Here is a 19,963-nt window from a genome sequence, read left to right as displayed (position 1 = left end):
GAGATGTGTGTGACTTCTCTCTCCCCTCCTTACCTACCTCAGATCGATCCCATCTTTGAACACTGGATCCTCAAAGATATCCTTGAGAAAACTCTTGTTTTGTCATTCCTTTATTCTCTTCTAGAAGGGAGTGGAATCCTGGTTGTCTATCTCCTAGACCTATAACACTACAAAATGTTAAAGAATGTAGAGAGACCTTAGTACACTGAGACAGGGACTCTCATTTTACAGTTAGGGGTCATGTGATTTGCTCAAAGTCACCCAGGGAATCAAGAGTCTTGCTCTCCTCCTTTCTTCTACAACACTTGACTCGTCAAGTGTATGTTTGTGCTTGCCCCAGGAAGTAGGTGCTGTGCTGTACATACTGGACAGAGAAACATGGGTAGACATGCCAGCTGTGGGCTTTCCTGGAGACCAAGGGAGACCCAAAGGAGACTGTCAGGGATTGTGCTGTGTTGGTGGTAAACCAGATGGATGTTATGAAGCTGGTAGAATTATATGAATTTGAGGCTTTGACTTGAAAATGAGCTTGAAAGGAACCTACTCCTAAAACACATTTCCTTGTTTTCTTGCCTTTATTGTCAAGAGTAGGGCTTATAGGATTGTCTTCTACTGAGTTGCTTTTTCAAAAATCTGCTGCTAAGTAGGGAGTTGAATCAATATATAAGAAACCCACTATGATAAGACTTATTACAGTCCATATAATTCTCAATAGTAAATCATTTGGATTTGGCTTTAGAGATTTGTTTTTAAACTTGTATGTTATAAAGGAAATTTTTTATTGTAAAACAATACATGCTCATTGAAGAAAAATTGGAAAATGTAGAAAAGCGCAAAGAAGAAAATAAAAGTCACCCATAATACCATCTCCAAGAGAGAAAATGATGTTTGGTGTTTACTGTATATTCACAAAAGTGGGATTGTTTTGTATATAATTATTATTTTTCTTTTAGGAAGATTAGCCCTGAGCTAACATCCACCGCCAATCCTCCTCTTTGTGGTGAGGAAGATTGGCCCTGAGCTGACATCTGTGCCCATCTTCCTCCACGTTTTATGTGGGACACCTCCCACAGCATGGTTTGATATGTGGTGTGTAGGTCTGCACCCGGAATCTGAACCGGTGGACTTCGGGCCCTGAAGCAGAGCGTGTGAACTTAACCACTATGCCACTGGGCCGGCCCCGTATATAATGTTTTATAACCTGTTATTTCTATTAAATATATTACTAATTTTCCCCTTGTCATTACATATTATCCTAAGATAAATGCAATGCTATTTAAAAATTGCTTTCAACATTTTCTTATGAAAAATTTTCAAACATGCAGCAAAGTTGGGAGAAATTACAGTGAATACTTGTGTCTATCATCAGTATCCTACCATTAATATTTTGGCATACTTGCTTTATCACTTATCCATCTACCTACCCCCTCTCTCCATCCATCAATCCATCTTATTGGTTTTTCCTTGCATTTGAAAGTAAATTTCAGTGCAGCATTATTTCTTTTAACCAAGCTTGTTTACCTTCATAATTGTGTTTGCTTTACACCAATATTCAAGGGAATTTGTATTCTTTGAGCCCACACACACAAAGGAGAGCCCAGAAAACTTGCCAAGAGAATTTTGTTGGGCGTAGTGTGAAGCCACATCCAGGATTTAAAATTTGCCTTGGAGCAGAATATGTATCATTAGCTTCTGAGGTGGCAAATAAAGAACCAGGAAGAACAATCTCCTTCTCACTCACCCGCTCTTATGCCTAATTCAGTCTTGAGCAGGCAAGCAAGGAAAATCTTTAGAGGGGCTAATACTTTTCTTCCTTGTCATTCTCAACGCTGTTGGAGACCTTGACGCTTAGTAAATGGTGAGGATGGGGATTGACTTGTTGGTAGCAAAAGCGCTTTACTGTGGTTTCCACAGCCTTCAGGTGGGTGATTGACTCCCAGCTGCCCTGTGGACCCGGGAATATGCTTGCTCTGCTTTCTTCCGCCTTGGTTTCCCTAGGCAGGAGATTGCAGCACTGAGATTGTTGTTGTGCTCTGTAACTTCACTCTTGTTCCTGCTGTTCACAGATTTCCTGCCAGTTTACCTGGCCTTCCTATTTGAGTGACAGGTTCTTTTGGCCATGGTGCTGCAATGTTGAGGGGCCGGTGGGGGACAACCTTGGTGGGCACAGAAAACCCCTCTTGTTTGTATCTCTCCAATGCCCAATTTCAAAGTTGCCTTACCCTGTATATCCCAAGGGGCAGGGCCAGGTGTGGGGACCTGGCTTTGAGTACAGTTCCCATCATAGCACCTGTGTGTTTAGGCGCTTGTTGGGGTAGAGAAAATCCCTTTTCTACCCTTCCTGTGTTCTCATGGCTGGACTAATAGGGAAATTGACACAAGACCAGACTAACAGGAGAAAATCCCAGTGTAATAGTACGTATTGGAGATCATAGAGAAATGATGCTTGGAGAGTGAAAAAGCAGGCAGTGTATTTATCTTTAACACAAACAATGGATTTGTGAAGAATTGACAGGAGAAAGACACTTAGGCTTGGGGTATGTACATAGTGAGGAATTTAAGCAGAGTTTGGGCTGGAAGTAGTCAGTTAGCAAGGTTTGTCTGTGGGGGCTTCTCGGCCCTGAATCCCCAGCACCGGGGAGAAGGATGCCGGGAGAGCTCCTTTCACAGGTGAGATTTACTTCCTGCCTTCAGGGGAACAGAGATAGGAGGGTCAGAATGCCCTCTTTGCTTCTCAAGTGACCCTAATTCAAAATAATTAATGTGCTATTGTGGGATGTTTTAGGGTGGCCTGCCCTGGGCCCAACACACTTGGTAAATGCTGATTGACAAGGAGCCTGTCCCTGTTAAACCCTCTGGAATCCCTGTGGTTGTTCTACTCTGCAAGCACATGGTGCCTTTCACGAGCCTTTCAAGAACACATATCAATTCTCCAAACCTCATAACCTTTTCTTGTGTTTTCAAGTGGCTGCAGCCCTGAAGAGAGAGCAGGCTCTGTGTTTCTCCTGCCTTCTTTTCCCAGGTTTCACATTCCAGGGTGTTCAATCTCGGTGACACGTCAGCGCCCTTTAAAATGATAAGAAGCCTCAACTCTGACATTGGTGACACCTCTGACGTGTTCTTTCTCGTAAACTCAACCTCGGCTAAAACGCCTTCCTAGGACCTGAGGTCTGTGGAGCCCTGACTTTGCATAACCGGGTCCCATGAGGCAGAGTGGTTCCCCTTCCCTTCTTTTGTCTCCATCTCTTCCTTTCTGTCGTTTTCCTGAGGGCAGTTGAATCTTGGCCATCTCAGGCGGATCATCCAGCTTCTGGATTACCCAGGTTCCTCGATTTTTCCCTCAGGCAATTTCAGTTCTCAATGACTGAGTTGGCTAGGACCTTGATACTTGGAAAGGACATCCGGTTTGTCTCTTACCCTACCTCCCTTCTCTTCCCTCTTTCAGGCAGAACCCCCTCCAACACTTAGGGCTGTGGTTACAAGGGGGATTGACGTCCTCTCCCCCACCTTTCTGGGACATTGGTCAATGTCTGGAGACATCTTGGTGCTCGCAACTGGGGAGAGGTGGGGGCATTCTAATGACTTCTAATGGAAGGAGACCAGGGACGCTGCTAAACATCCTACAATACACAGGACAGGCCCCCAAAACAAAGAATTATCTGGCCCAAAATGTCAATAGTGCCAAGGTAGAAAAACCCTGCCCTAGATATAAAGGTGCTTTTTCTGAAAAATCTTCCTGTCAATGGCATTAGATGACCTCCATGCCAGTGTTTTCTATCTGAAAGTTCACCTGCACATCTAACCTAAGTCCCTTAGGCTTCACTCAGTCCCTGTGAAGCGGAGATGAAAATGTGTGCTCTCCATCTTCTGTGTGTAATCATACGCTCCCAACCTGCTCTCAGTTAACTTTTCAAATTTATTGTCTTAGAGCCTCTTTTCTCTCTCTCGTTTCCAGTCTCTCGAGATGTTTTCCCAATTTTTTATGTATTATGTCTCTTAAATTGCAGTGACCCAATCCAGAGGCAGCATTCTAGCAGCTTGGCCACTGCCACATAGGATGGAAGTGGTTGCCTTCGGGAGGGGCATCATGACCGCCATGTAAATGACCAAGTAGGAGAGCAAGAAGACAGTTAGTTACTGCTCCTGCTTGTTAGAGGGAGTTACGTGGAAGGAAAACTTCCACGTCAGAGACATCTGGATAAATCTTTACCCTTACCAGAATTGTGACCTTGGGCCTCAGTTTTCTCAGGCGTAAAATGGGGATAAAATATTTCATAGGCTTGTTGGGAGTAGAAAGTGAATGGCACTGTGTCTGTACTAATGATCGTTAGCTCTTGTGAGTAAGTATGGACTTGGTGTTTTAATTTACTGTGTCCATGATTTCTGTTGGAGAAGATAGGCAAAACTTTGGGAAATCTACAGAGGTAGTCTGAGTTTGATGGTGGTTTTCAAACTTTATTCTGCAGCAGGATTCCCAGGGAGCTTGTTAGAGAATACAGGTCCTTAGGCTACAGCCCCAGAGATCCTCTTTGGGAAATTTGACCGGGTCTGGGCATTTCTCTTTGTCACAGTTATCCAGGTGGTTCTGCTGCACGTGGTCCACAGGTAACACCTGGAGAAATCCTGGCTTTATGGCTACCAGGTGAGCATCAAGGAGGGGCCTCAGCCTCTCGGAAGCCTCATCTCCGGCTAGTTGTTTTCTGTTTCTCTGGGGCCATTGACAGAGAGTAATCTTTCAGAGCTGTTTCAAGCACAACAAAACTGTTCTTTGTTCTTGCTTTTAATGACAACTAGAGAGATCTTTTTATTGGATGGTCTCCTTGAACATTACTTTGGCCCAGAGTCCTAAGTCTTTTGGGAACCAGCTCAAAATCCCAGGCTGGGAATATCCCTCTGTTCATTGGCTGATGGAATTCTGATTGGGGGTGGGGAAGGGGGAGGTTGGACGGAGGTGGTGTTTATTCTCAATGGGGGTTTTGGAAACCTTTGCTGAAAAAGAAGGGAAACATGGGCAAGATTTCTCCGAGCTCCAAATTGCATTTCTTTAGGAATGGGATGAAAATGACCATATTTCCTCCACTTGCAAATTATTTGTGTCTAGTTTTCTCTTCTTTTGTTGAATTATGCCTGGCAATCTAGAATACCGACTGCATTAGTATTTTAAAGAGTTTGCTTCATTTTGGAGTTGAGGATGGGGGGGTGGGAGGCTGGCTGAGTGGACCTGTGATGACCAGAGCTTACTAACTCCTGAAATGAATGTTTATAATTTCCTGACATAAAGACAAAATAAACATCCCAGGCTTGCCCAGAAAGATCTTCCAGTGCTGCCCCTGTGCCGCAATTCTGGGGCTGCGTGTGTTCTCAGAGAGATCTCTTTCTGTGGGGTATGTTTTACCCACACTTTCTGTCAGGCATGGCGTCTCACTGCCAGCTAAGGTTTGGCCTCTGCAGTGTGGGCTGTAAATCCAAAATATTTAAAGAGAAAATCTTGGAAAGAATTTCCATCATTTATTAAATAAATGAGTGTGTGGTAGAAATCAAAAGTCAACTGGAGAGTGTAGTTGGAAAATGTAAACCATGTGAGACATGCCTTTAACGTTTTAACTCCTTGTTGGTCCTCCCCGCTCCCCAAAGGACTCCCTTTAAAGTCCTGTCCGTTGAACTTAATGAGTTTGAAGCTGTGAATGCGAATCTTACATGAAAATTATATAAACCAAAGGTTGTTCTTGGTCTCTGTTTTTCAGTCCCACATATCAGATGTTTGTTGAATGAGTCTTAGGCTACCTGAGTTAATAGGAGGTTGTTCTGTCTGATAAGGGATTGTGTCTCTGAGTCTGTGGCAGGTAGACATTTCTGTGGATTTTGTCATAATAAAAGCAAGTAGAGGATGTATAATTATTTATAAACTGGTACAAAAATAAAAGGTGGCTGTGTAATGGTTAAATGGTAGTGAAAAATGACACAGAATTTGCTTAACTGAATAGTTTTTTAATTCCAATTTTAACTAGTGGTGTCCTTGAAATACATTTGTTTTAGCGTTGAGAGTGAGGTAAGATGGCGGGTGGGTATGCACATTTCTTGTGGACTTAAATTGTGCTGATCTCTAAGACTAAGGGCATGGCATTTAGTATTTCCATGGACTTTTTTTTTTGGTGTAATCAGTCATGGCCTTCCCACTTCATAAATATTTTGGTATATAGTTTTTGATACATGGATAAAAAAAAAGCTTGGAAATGTTACCTTCAAGGTCAAGAGAGAAATGAAGGTGAGTAAGCATTATTTTCTTGGCCCTGTTTGGTCATTTTGGTTCTGGCTGGAGAATGTGAGGAACTGTAATCCAGGTCAGATACTATTGTGAAACATAATATGGCATCCGATACTCTTAGAGCCCAAACATTTCCAAGGCCCTGCTGACAGCTTAATTATTTCAAGCAATATTTGATATGGCTGAATACCAGTTGTCCAAAGAATTTGGACATCCTTTTGGAGTCTTTGTCCAGTGGAAGCCCTGGCTGAAGATGGGAAAGTCTGCGTTGACTTAATGGTAAAAGGCAAGGCTACCATTTCCCTTTGCGAAGGGAATCGTCATGGAATTCCTGAAAGTGGCTCCTCTCCACCAGTGACTTTGAAACATGATACAGTTTGAGAAACCGAACACCTTCCTCAGTTCTCCGGGATGGAGTTCAGGTTCTCCCGTGATGGGATCTGATCTGTACCTAGCCATCTCTTTCTCTCCTTCCGACATTCTCCTGAAATGGTTAGACTCACAAGTTCAGGATAGTGAATAAAAACATGGAAGAGGTGACCTATTCTGGTCTCCAAGGCTGATAAGAGTCTCCACAGAGAGGCTGCTGCTGGCCTCCTTTTGCAGCTGAGCAGACTTCAGTGGAGTCGGCCTCATGTCTGCTGAATGGGATAACCCCTTAAGTATCAGGGTATCAAGGGACATGGGATTTTTCTTTTAAACATTTCCTGAAGCAAAAGCTCCTGAAGCTCCAGAGACACCCATCTGCTACTTTTAGTATTGCCTAAAATATGATGCCATAGAGAGGAATCTGGAGGACAGCTGGGAAACTGGCAATTGCATGAGCACGTGACGCTTTTTTGGACATTCATCGAGGAGTTAGGAAGCCTTACGGGAAAGACACCTTTAGAACATGGTATAGTATTCTCTCTTTATATAACATTTATCTGTACGATACATATTGTTCTAAATTATCCACACATATGTAAATACAGTAATCTATTTTCATGGAGTACTATTCTTAAAACATTCAAAGAGTTATCTCTTAGAGCATTTCATCTGTGGACTTTTACCTATGAGTACTTAGCCGCCTTGTGAAGGCTAGGACTTCGGGGAAATTACAGGGCAGAGAATGTGATGTTCCCTTTAATCCCATATTCCATTCACTCATTAAAAAAAAAAAAGTCCCCACTCTCCGGTACAGGTTCAGCTGATTTCCTGTTGTGCTTTTTGATTTATTCTCGTATCCTAGGTAAATAATCCCCGAATGAAATTGATGTGTTTCTTTTTACTTACTTGGTTTGGTAAATCATTGACAGAGAAATGATTTTGTAAGCAATTTAATGAGTTACCAAATACAGCGACTTTACAAGCACGTCAAAGCTTATGCATTTGGCATTGTTTTAGCTTTTATTTGCACCAGAGGTGGATTATTTCTTTGAAATTATTATACACAACTGAGACAAAGCAGGATTCAAATGCCCAATCTTAGGGTTAAAGGCAATAGTTTATGGTCCAATAACATGTTGGCATGTTGTGTTGCAACTAGTATAATGATAAACATGTTTTAGAAACATGAAAAATGTTTATGATCCAATTCACAATGCAAATAGAATACGGAGTCATAATTATTGTGACTCTACATGTGAGTGGGTATAAGTGTGTGTGTGCGCGTGTGTGTATGAATAAGAATTAGAACGTAGTATGCAACCGTGAAAATAGTTGTGTTTGGGTAATGGGATTTAAAAAAATTTATTTGAAACACTGTTGGTCATTGTTGTTTAGTATGGTTGAATTTTAAGGAAGGGAGGTAAAAAGCTTTCTTTTGACTGGTTAATTATTTCTTAAAAGCCTCCAAAAGAAAAAGAGTGGGATGGAAAAAAAATACCTTTAAATGCCAAATATTTATATTTATCCTTTTGGTTTTATAAAACGTTTCTTCACAGGAGGCAGTGCACACAAATATTCATTTGTAAGAGAGGACTGAACACTTCTTCTCTCCCAGAATATCTCCTGAGTCTGTGGAAACACACCCCGCCTCTTGCTTGCCCCTTCCCATTTGCTAATGGGGGATGGCAGCAGCTTGGTTTTCAGATCTCCTTTCCCTGCATCTTTACCCTTCCTTGTTCTTGATGCTGGAGGTTGATTAAACAATGCTTCGTGGCCTAAGCCTTTTAAGTTGTCATCTGGAGCAAGCAGAATATATTCTGGTGAATGGACCAGCTCTGGTGGCAGAGTTTTCAGAAGGGGTGAAGAGAGATTCAAGTCTATTCATTATAAAATGCAGTGATGATTATAGTAGAGGTGGTTACGTATTTAGTTTTAGTACCTAAAGGCTTTTCCCCCCAGGTAATTTCCAATCCATCAGCAAATCTTCTGGCCCTGTCTCTAAATCCAGCCATTTTTCTCCCTCTCCACGTCAGTCACCAGCCAACATTGATCTGTGCCTGTGAATCTATGGCAGCTCCCTAACCAATCACGCTGCATCTACTCTTGCCCCACATACAACCATATCTCCATGGAGCAGCCTGAGTGAGCTTTGTAAAATGTGGACCGTATCACATAATTCTTTTCAAAATTCTCCAAAGCACTTATTTTGGTCTACAGGGCTCTGTCTATGTGTTCAGTCCCCTTCCTACCTGTCTGACCGTGTCTTTTTCCACCTGCCCTCTCAGTCAACAAGCTCCAGCCACACCATCCTTGTCGATGCCCCATGTGCTCTCCAAACTCATTCCTGCTCCAGGCCCTTTGCATGTGCTGCTCCTCTTCTTGGAATCCTCTGCCCATGGATCTTTGCATGGTGGCTTCTTGTCATCAGCCCAAATGTTGCCACCTCAGAGATGTTCTCTGACCATCATACCTCCAATTGCTGTCCCTGCCAATGGATATCATGTCTGTTTTGTTTCTGTCATAGCACTTATCACAAAATGAAATTATCTTACTCATGACTTTTAAAAAATTGATCTCCCCCTCATTAAAATGTTCTAGCACTTTAAACAGTGCCTGGAACTCACTGGAAGTTCAATAAAATCTGCTGAATGAATAAACAAGTACATAGTCTCTGTCATTATATGATTGTATGAGCTGTAAATTGAAGTTCTTTCCAACTCCAGGATGCTATTATTCTTTGTACATTGAAGGCATTATTACAATTATCATACATAATTGTTAGATCATGTGCTTTTGGTTGCCCCTCCCCCCATCTCCATGAATGGTGGTGGAGTTGTTATGCCATAATCTATCCATTTTGTTCTCCTCGCTGGGACTAGATGGACTGACGTGACACAGTGAAGCTCACTGACACGTGAGGAGATTGAATCTGAATGTTGGACTTTTTCAGGATTTTGGTTCACACACTGTAGCTAGTAGTTCACAGCCTGGAGCCTAGACTGAGGGCCTGGCCGTTATCCCAACAGGTTTTTATGCAGTTATGTGCAGGAGGGGTCCTCTGGGCAGTGAACCAGGGAAATCAAGGGTGTCGGTAACTGCTTTCTGAGAGCTTAGAGTTCAAGGTAGAACCATTAGTTAACCAAAAACTTGACAGCCATGGTGTAAAGCTAAATACTCATTTGTAGAGTGAATGAAACAAAAAGGAAATAAAGAAGTTTATCTGTTAAAAGATCAATTTAACGAGCACTTATTAATCTAATCAGCCTGCTATTAAAAAAAGGTAATAAATGAGTGACTGCAAGTCATATCGCAACTCTCACCATCCTCAGCTGCCCTCTGTAGAACACATGTCTACTTCCAGTTAGAGCTACGGTCACGGGTCTGGGGACCTGGGCCTCGTGCTTAAGAATGTAGTCTCAATTCAAAACAATGTTTGTACTGATTCTTTTTCCTGGAATATCATACCAGGCAATCTGTATATATTGAATTTAGACATAGTATTGCTGTTATAAAGTTTAATTGCTTAGTGTGAGTGTGACTGGGGCCCCAAATGTGTGGAATAAAAGCATTTACAATGATCTGGCTGTTCAACTTTGTTGACTGTATTCTTAATTACCCATATTATTTGAGAAGTCATGTTTTCTGGATTCCAGGATTATTTGAGGAATACAGCTGTTTTCTTAATAAAATAAATTTCCGGATCACTGAAGCCCAACTTAATTTCAACTATAGTTGCTAGAAATAATTCTGAAGTTTAATTACACTTTGTATACTGATGCAGGAGAGTAGAGTTGTCCTCATCTTTCATTTATAGTAAATTTCTGAAAATGTACCTGAAAACTCAAATAATAAACTTACCTGTTGAGGAGATGGAGTATTGAATCTTCATTTCTGAAGAGCTATGTACACATGAAATGCTAAGTGTGGTTCCTTGGAGAGGGAATTCCTCCTTCTGGACCCTCGCAAGCCGGGAGCCCCTTCCCCTGGCTGGTGCCTCTTATCCCAGACTCGCCAGGCATCTCTTCCCCATAGCTCATGCCTCCTTCCCCTAGTCAGCCTTAGGGGACTAGAAAGTGGGTCAGGAAGTTTCTAAACTTTCTTCTCCCTTGTTAGGAACTCAGTAGGTGGAACTTTTGGGGGTAATTTGGGGAAGCTATAGTCCCTATGCTCTAGCAATTCCAAGTGTGGTCCATGGACTAGCCGCATCATATCACCCAGGAGCTTGCAGAAACATAGAATCTCAGACCCAATCTCAGACCCCAGCCCAGATCTGCTAAATCAGCATCTTCATTTTCACAGGATACCCAGGTGACCCCTTATGCTATAGGTACATCTCCCACTTCCTACATGTCCTAACACTGTGGCCCCAGCCCCAAGACTACGGGAGGGGGAGAGTCCTTCCAATTTCCCGCCAGGCTTCCACTGAAGGCACTGTAGGATCTTGTAGGTGACTTCCATTAGGAGGATCCAAGGGGTGGGGCTGGTGGAGGCAGAGACTGAGAGGGGTTGTTGAGGCTCCTCACGAGGCACTTCTTTATCCTCCTTCTCACTCAGCTGTGCTCTCAGGGCCCACTGGGGTTGCCAGGGCACTGCTTCCCTCCACAGCGCACATTTGCGTTCCTGCGATGAGCACTCCTCTTCCCCCGTGCCTCTTCTTTCCTGCTCTCATTTCAGACTTCTGTATGAGAGTGTGTGAAGAGAGAGGGAGAGGGAAGACCCCGACCCTACAGGTGTTGCCTTTCTTGTTGTGTGGTTGTAATTTGGGGGAGAACCTCAGGTTGGCAGGGGAGACAAGATAAACAAGTGCAATTATGAGTAAAATCAAATCAGATGGAGTGGTAGGGAGGGCTGGGTGCCATTAATGGGAGTGGACTTTTTCCCTCTGTCCTTGAGCTAGGAGAAATTTTTTAGTGACTTGCTGCTTCATGGATGTGATAGCCAGAGATCTTTAATTACTGCAGAAGTGGATCTTGAGCAATGAATCATTTGCCGGCATAATTTTCCGTACACCCAATCATTGTGGTATAAAAGTTAGTTGTCAGTGCTGGTTACCAAGAGTAGAGTTGGAAGAGGTGGAGTTAACAGGAAGCTGCGGGAATTGAGGCTGCATGGGAGTGGAGGTGATCCCAGGGAAGGGGAATAAAAAGCAATTTTTTTTAGAAACTTGTAGTAGACCTAGTTCCTAGTATCCATCCAGGTGTCTGGGATAATCATATTGTTGATAATAATAATACTAACAGTCAAAACATAATTCAACACTTATGTGCCAGACATGTCTATTTATGTTGTTACGTTTGCATATATTATCTCATTTAATATTTATAGCCATCCTGTGAGTTAGCTACAGTTGTCATTCCCTTTTTATAATTGAGGAAACTGAGGCACAAATGCACAAGCAACTTGTCCAAATTCATGTAGCTGGTAAGGCTGTCTGGCTCCAGACCCCTACTTGTAACTACTACAATGAACAAGAAGTGGAATGGGGCTGGGCTGGGTTTGGAAGTACAGAGTGAACATTTTGGGAGTGTTTGCCATTAAAAAGGGTCATTTAAGGAATTGTGTTTGAAAATAGAGTGAAATGAGAATTTAAAAAAAAGCCTGGCCTATGTTAGGTGGAGCGTGGAATAGACACCAACCTCTTGTTGGAGCTAATGGACATCATACTCTGTTGGCTCCTTAAGTGATTGTCTCTAAACTACCGATAGGCCTTTCTGGTCTTTGCTTGTGTATTGGGCTGGTACGGCAAACCGTGTTCTTCCTCCTCCTGCTGTTTCCCTGTTAGGCTCTGTTAAGGGGGTTCTGGGGCTGGAGGAGGGAGAAGGGACGTGCTTCATCCTCTTTGTTTGCTGTTCTCGTCAGCTTCATTCCAGAAAGGGTCTTTCACTCTGCTAGCAGCAGTTGGTTCCGGTCTCCAGCTTCTTTCTATATCCTGAAACCAGTCTTGTGTGTACAACGGCAACACACGTATAGCTGAAATGGGATGAATGGGACTGACCTCAAAGGAGATTCTGGCTCTTCTTTTTGCTTTTAGAGCCCTTCCCATTTCCAGGTGGCTTAAGGTTGGAGCATTAAGGAATCGGAGACCAACACCACACCAGGTTAGAATATTGTCCTGGAACCAAACACTTGTGTCTTTTGGCCTTTGCCAGTGGGCGTATCTTTTTATCTCTGTGAATAGCAGTGGATGTTTCTTTGTGGAATGTTGGCTTCTTTTTGGTTGATTTAATCAGTAAAATGAGTGGGTTTTGCTGGGAGGGGTTGGACTACCCCCTCAGAGCAGAACAGGAAGTTTTTCAATCCTGCCAAATCACGGGGCTTTGAGTTTGCAGGGGGCAAGGACTTGAAAGTGACCTTTTACTGAATATAAAAATCAGATTTGCTCTGTAGGAATGTGTCCCTCCTGCAGTCCAGGGCGTGATGCAGTGTCCACTGAGATGGATTTGGAGGGTTGTCATCGGCTCCTGTCTGTCACCTCCTCATGTTGTTAGATGTTTTCTATCACCTCTTTATACTCAAGTGGAATCATTGAAGGCCCTGCTTTATTTTAGCCTGCCTCATTTTGTGTGGCTCCTACATGCTGAGCAGTGGCCAGGGGATTCAATTTTAAAAATTGATGTTCCCAACCTGTTCTGGTGGAACATTTCTCTTCCGTAAAAGCTTTCCTGTGACACTTGACGCCAGAATTGAAACGGATGTTCTGTAAATCAGAAATGCCTTCAGGCAGACAGCCTCCCCAGGCTCATTCCTTGAAGTTAACTGCCACATCCACCAACAACTACCCGCTTAGAACACACGCAATGAGCTGTCCAGAGATAGCATGTTGAGGAAAAGTGCTCTTCTCCCTGCTTCTAGGTTCTATAGCTTACCAGGGCGTAGTCTTCTCTAAGTGTAGACCCAGCTTCGAACACAGCTTCACCTCCTCTGTCTACAGGTGGCCTCCCCAGGGATGGGTTGACGAGAGTTTCATTCACTTAGCAAACACTTAGTGAGGGCCTCCTGCGTTCCAGGCAAGGGCCTCAGGTGAAGGGCTGATTCCAGGAGTAATAAGGCTGAGGGACACCCCCCAGTAAGCCTGTGAGTGCTAGGATGAGGCTGTCCTGAGTCCTTGGGAGCAGAGAGGAAGTGACTAACCCTGTTTGGGGTTGTTCAAGAAGGCAGCATCTCGAGTGGTTCATAGCCAATCCCTAGGGCTAGGTTGTCACCACCCCCCCCTTCAGTATGGGATGGTGTTTTTCTTAAAAAATAAGTGCACATTCACTGACAGAGAGGTTATGTGTTTTACTCTAAGTTTTGTGTTGGTCAGTGTCAACATTAGAACTGGAATCCTAGAATACAGTTTCAGCTTTAGGGGGTCTAACCTCTGAGTGCTCTTTGGACTAATTGTGAACTTCTTTTTAACTGGCAAGTAATCATATTTACAGAGTGATTTTTTTAATCTAGTGTGTATCATTAAGAAAACAATGTCTAGGAGTTGAATTGAATTAGATGGAAACAGAGTCCGATACTTAACAGCTCCTTATCCTATATATACCACTCGTCTTTAACCAGGTGCCTATAATTTACCTGTCTCCCCTCATAGTAATTTTGATTATTGATTTTCTTTATGTTAGATAATCCCAGTCCACAGACCTTCTGAGTTTAGTAAGTGTGCTATAGAGTTGTTTTTTTTTTAATTGTTGCTTTAGATGTAGCTTGAGGTCCAAGATGAGTTTGCTGACATTCATTCCAATTTGATTCCATACACCAGTTTCCCTCTATCTCTCTTATGATCAGACCCTCAGGCTACTTTTTATTTTTCTGTGGTATTATCAGATGGTGCTCGCTGAGTTACACACAAGCGCTGCTTTTCTTTGGTGAGGTCCGTGACCTCTAAAGGTTTTAACAAGCCAGGCTTTCCCAGGTAAGGTAGTGTATCCAGTTCGGTGGTGAAATGTCAGTACGTTCGCTGAGCGGCCGTTTCTCTACCCCACCCTGGTCTTTATTATCTTTTATAGTAAACTCTAAGCCTGCTCCGACAACCCCAGATGGAGGCTCTGCTCTCTGGTTCTTTTGACAGAAGCAGAAGGACATAACTCAGTCAGCTTGGCTGTTACACAAACCAGGTCGCTGAGGAGGGTCATGTGTTTGTGGCTGCCTTAAGAAACATGACCGTGCTGTGCCCGGCCTGGTGTATACACACCGTCTGTATACCATTTATCCAGACAGGCCAGTGGTAGCATCTGTTTTGTAAAGAAATCCATATAGCAAATTGCACGTAACACCTGTCTCATTGTTTCTGTTCTTTGTGTTTGACTTGCAAGTTTACCGTGCGCCTGTTCCTTTCACCTAGAATGCACCAAATGACAGGCGAAGGGCCCTGATAGCTTTCTCTGTGCAAATAGTAGGATGAGGTGGATGGCAACATGGTGACATGTTGTAAATCAATTTGGGCCAGTGTCCTGAGTACATTCTCATATTATATTGAACCATAGGAAATGTGACCATTTTTGATGTAGAGAAAAGTCATCTTCAGATGTGTAATCTAATAAATAATTTTGAATTTGGACCATCAGGTAAGGAAGGGTACACCTTGGAAGCCAAATAGTAGTAACGCAGGGAGCCAAAGTACGGCCTACGACAAGCTTTTATGTGGCTCACAATGCTTTTGTATTTAAAAAAATTGCAACCTTATGATATTAGGAGATCTTGCACCAAATTCTGAATTTTCAGTTTTTCTGCAGAAATCACAATCTTGCCATACTAGGTCAGTGATCTCACAGGGTGACAGTGGACAGAGGCGGGTGGCAGCTGTGCCCCTGCAGAGCTCACGTGTGTGTCCATTCATACCCTGGCCAGCTTCCGGTCCTCACGTGACCTGATTGGCCTTACGAGCTTTGAGGTTGGACACACGATGTACGTAGAGCACAACAGAGTACATTGGGTAAAGAGAACTGGAGGAAATCATCAGCTGGACCAAAGCCATTTGTTTCTTTATTACACACCATCAGTCAGCGCATCTCAAAAGAGCTCCTGATACAACTCTGGACTCTGTTCACTGAGAAAGGATAGGTAAGCATAATTAAGGAGCCCTTTTATATGCTAAGAGATGGGCAAACTCTTGTTAAAATTTTGGCTTGGTGCTCATTTAAGTAGGATGTGATGACAGAATTTCCTTCCGCTGGCCACCATTCACGTCAGAGGCTAACGTAATACCTTTTTAAAATTCTGACATTTATGGGAAGGAATTACTGGGTGATTGACCAAATCCTAATTTTAACATAAAGAAAAGTTCTTATGGATTAGTATGTATTTTTTAAAAGTACCAGATGTTTGTTGCTCCTTATTTGTCTTGGGGGAAAACTGGAAATAAAGAGAATACTCATCTGTAGAGGATGGGCTGAATAAATAATGGTACATTAACATCATGAAATATTACGTAGCACTAAAATGACAAATTGGCAGGACACCAGTTGACCTAGAGGGATTTCCCTGAGGAGTAATACTAGCTAAGATTTAATTAGTGCTTCCTATATGCTAGGCACGGTTCCAAGGGCTTTCCATGTATTAGCTCATTTGATCCTCACAGCCACCGTTTGAGCTCAGTGGTATGATCTCCATCTTACAAATGAAGAAATTGAGGCATGGAGAAGTCATGGAAGTTCTCCAAGGACAAGCAGTTAGTGTGTGGCAGGGCTGGGATATGAACTCATACAATCTGGATGGACAAAGATCTTTTAAAATCATTTCTTTAGGTTGGATATCAAAGTACATTATCAATGAGAAGTTTAGCTATAGAATATAGTTCATAGCTGTTCCTGAATTCTCTGGGTTAATCTTATATTTTAGACTTATCAGGCTGTATCAGACCTTAAAAATCATTTAGTCTTCTGGTTTTCCACTTAGCCATCCTCTTCCCCCTTATAAACCAACTGGATCTTCCTGGTAAGCAAAATAAAACAACCCTGACCTGGAGCTACTTTGCCCTCTCTCTTCTCCTTTTGGTGCTACATAAACTACAGATATCGTCTACCTCCTTCATGTTACAGGTGGAGAAATGAGTCCCAGAGAGAAAGCCTAACATTTCTTAAGTTGATGTTTTTCAAGCATGTGAAGTATGTTATGTTATTAAGCCTTCCCGGTAGATTTTATTATGCCCGTTAAGGAAATGGAAGTTTAGAGAGAAATTAGGCCCAGTGTCACAGAGGGACTCAGTTGCAGGGTTGGATAGAATCCCTGTCTCACCTCCTTTTCAAGTGTCTTACTAACCTAACACTTGGGAACTACAGTGGCCTAGCAGAGGCCCTTCAGTTGAATGTTGACTCTTGTTGCTGTTGAATTAATTAGGAAGTTTTTGAGAACTTTTAATTTGTATGGCATAATTGACCATAGGTAACAGTGGGAGAATGACTTAGAACAGACAATGAAAGCCTTTTGTCTTAGTCAGCTCAGGCCGCCATAACAAAATACCATAGAGTGGTGCCTTAAACCACAGAGATTTGTTTCTCAAAGTTTTGGAGGCTGGGAAGTCCAGATCAAGGTGCTGGCCAATTTGGTTTCTGGTGAGAGCTCTCTTCCCTGCCCTTCCTCATCCAGAAAGCAGGGGTTGAACTGGATGGTCTTTAAGCCTCCCTGTAACTTTAATGTTGTTCTTGATCTTTGTTATAGTTGAAGGAAATCTTTGGATTCGAAGTGGAGTTTCCCAAACTGTCCAGTGAGTGGTTAACTTCATTCATGCTCTGACAATAATCTCATGTCAAGAAGCTTCAAATTTATTCTCTCTAGAGATGAGAAGCTGCCAGTTGTTCTTTAGTCAGCTGTAGTTGTAAAGCAATAACAATTCTCTGGTTGTATAGCTCTAATAAAACACTTTCCCCACCATTCTCTCCCCCTTTTCAGAATTCTCATTTGTGTCCATATTCTTTCATGTGTCTGTGGAAGTCAGGAGATTTTTATAGTCAGGGACTTATCTGACTATGAGAGGGAGCCCCATGTTACATGCGCTTGTCTTATCCTTCCTGAGAATTTGTTTTCATCTTTCCTGTTTCAGTTCCCCTGATTTGAGAATGTTCTGGGATGTGGATTAAGGCTGGGGGGGGGGAGTGGGTTGGGATTGGAGGGAGATTTACAGCACATGGGGCTGAGAGTGACTTCCCATCGGCAGGTAGCTAATGATGTTTGTTGATTTCTCTGTTGGGTGCCAGGCCCAGTGCTAACTAGCTACTTATCACTTTTCTCTGCACCTCCCTTCAGTGGTAGTCTCTTGTTCTGGAGACCTTGACTGGAAAATACACTTTGCTATCAGCGGGGCTCTTTGTAGTGTTTGGCTCTGGTATCTGGAGCATTCTGGATTGAACCCAATATGCTGTGATCTGCAGGGGCAGGGAGGCCAACCCATGGGATTTAGAGTAGCAGCTGACGGAGCAAGCAGTGAGATTAGGGAGAGGAAGGCCCTTTTAAACAACCTCTGACAAAACCCTCTCCTTGAACTGAACTCTAGAGTGAGGCTCACTTGAACCTTCCCTGTAGGTTGTTTCTTCTTTCTTTAACCACATAGGACAGAAGAAAGTATTTTCGTAGCAAGACCAAAACGAGTGAGGAAGGGACGAGTGTGCTCTGGCTTGTGAGAAATAGAAAAAAGCACAGACCTTAGAGTCTGGCAGACCTGACTCGGATCTCAGCTCAGGTACTTGGCTGTGTGGGCAAGTTTTCCGAGTCACAGTTTTCTCACATATAAGTCGAGGCCAATAATAAAAAAAAGAAACAGGCTTATAATGCGAATTATATGAGTAAAGTGCCTACAATTCAGTGGGTGGTCAGTATGTGGATATTCTTCCCCAGTGAACACAGTGGGACTTCCCTGGAACTTGAGTCTTGAAGTTGGAGACCTGTGTTTGGAGCATTAGGGTGATCTGCTCGGGTCACCAGGTCAGGGGGCTAGGCTGATGATGAGGCCACAGGGAAGAAGAAAGAACAGAACTTTAGCTTGAAAGACACCCATTTGGGTACTTCCTTGGGGTGGGTCAGCCTTGATTTGCAGTAGAAATGTCATGTCTTTCTATGACATATATAAGGAAAGCTAATACTGTTCTCTCTTCTTTATTGCCAAAAGATGCCCCTCCCCCACCCCCAACAATATTTGGTGACTCATTTGGGAAGTAGTACCCAAAGAAAACTTTAAGGAGAAAGGTCACTATCACATCTGGCCCCCTTTTGCACAGTCCCGAGCACAGGCTGTTTCTCTCATTGGCAGTCTTTCAGTGGTAGAGGATTTATGTGATTAGAATGAGATTTTTGGTATTCTTTGCAGAATTGAGATGCCTTAACCTAGAGGTCTTTTTGCCCCTATGGAATATAAATACGATTAGGAGCTCTTTGTGCTCTACCACAAATCATTCCGTGTCTACATTTTGCTCTTATAAAATATGGATAATGACATGACTGTCTCCTAGGAGTTTGAGTGCATTAGCTAATGATCATGAAACCTTAGAAATAGGAAATTCATATGAACGCTGAGAGCTTTTGTAATTACACATTTGCATCATTTCGCTTGGCATCCTTGAAAGTCGTGCTTTCAACATGAGAATACTCGGCTTGATTCCTGTCCTTCTAATTGTAGAGCCAACTCTGAAGAAATAAGCTCAGAGAGTGCTCAGAGCAGATAAGTTGTCGCAGCATCGTGTGGAGGCCCTGAAGTGGCTCAGGCTGAAGTGGTTTGGTTTGGGCTGAAGTGGAAGAAGAGCTTGAGATGTTTTAAAGGCACTGAAGTTAGAAAATATCAGGATCTGAGGAGGCTAATGGCTTCCATGCAGGGCTGTGCTTAGAAGCCCGTGTCCCTTGCCCCTGTGACCTCAGACCAGTCACTTTTTCAGCCTTGTTCTGGTTGGTAGTAAACACACTGAATTCCAACAGGCTCTTTTGACGTGGGCCACCTTCCTGGACTGTAAGCCTCTGGAGTGCAGATTCTGTCTTTGTATCTTCTAGAAAAGACCAGTTTTTCCTTTTTCTCCTCCAGATAATTATTTTCGGACTTAAACTCTTTAAAAAGATGTCAAATGGTAATGTTTTGAATACCTTGAATAGAAGACTTTAAAAAAAAGTGGATATTTATTTATGAAGGGGGTCGCAAATAGCAACCAGACTTCACCATTTGAGTGCTAATTTTGTTTTTATTTCGTTTCAGGCAGTGGAGCTACTGCTGTGGTTCAGGCTGCTCTCTGCAAACCCAGGCAAGAACGTGTAGCAATAAAGCGGATCAACTTGGAAAAATGCCAGACCAGTATGGATGAACTATTAGTAAGTAAAGCGAAGGGGATACCAGCTGGTTGCTTTTCTTAACTTAAGCGTGTGTGG

The 19,963-nt window shown here is 42.9% G+C and overlaps 1 protein-coding gene across 5 annotated transcripts in view; it reads left to right on the top strand.

The window, feature by feature from the left end:
• The window catches only part of STK39 (serine/threonine kinase 39), a 278,661-nt gene that overhangs the window by 35,629 nt on the left and 223,069 nt on the right, over window positions 1-19,963 (top strand). For 3 of the 5 annotated variants that reach the window (XM_070580065.1, XM_070580064.1, XM_070580067.1), the window contains exon 2: window positions 19,794-19,906. In XM_070580065.1, the coding sequence (XP_070436166.1) occupies window positions 19,794-19,906 (113 nt within the window). Of the gene's footprint in view, window positions 1-6,498; window positions 7,161-19,267; window positions 19,669-19,793; window positions 19,907-19,963 lie in introns of those variants that run through there. The other 2 variants (XM_070580066.1, XM_008544479.2) reach the window with 2 other exon arrangements.

Source organism: Equus przewalskii, chromosome 17 (genome assembly GCF_037783145.1).
Source record: "Equus przewalskii isolate Varuska chromosome 17, EquPr2, whole genome shotgun sequence".
Classification (NCBI taxonomy): domain Eukaryota; kingdom Metazoa; phylum Chordata; class Mammalia; order Perissodactyla; family Equidae; genus Equus; species Equus przewalskii.
Note: the sequence above shows the minus strand (reverse complement) of the source record. Positions and strands in the feature narration are given on the sequence as shown.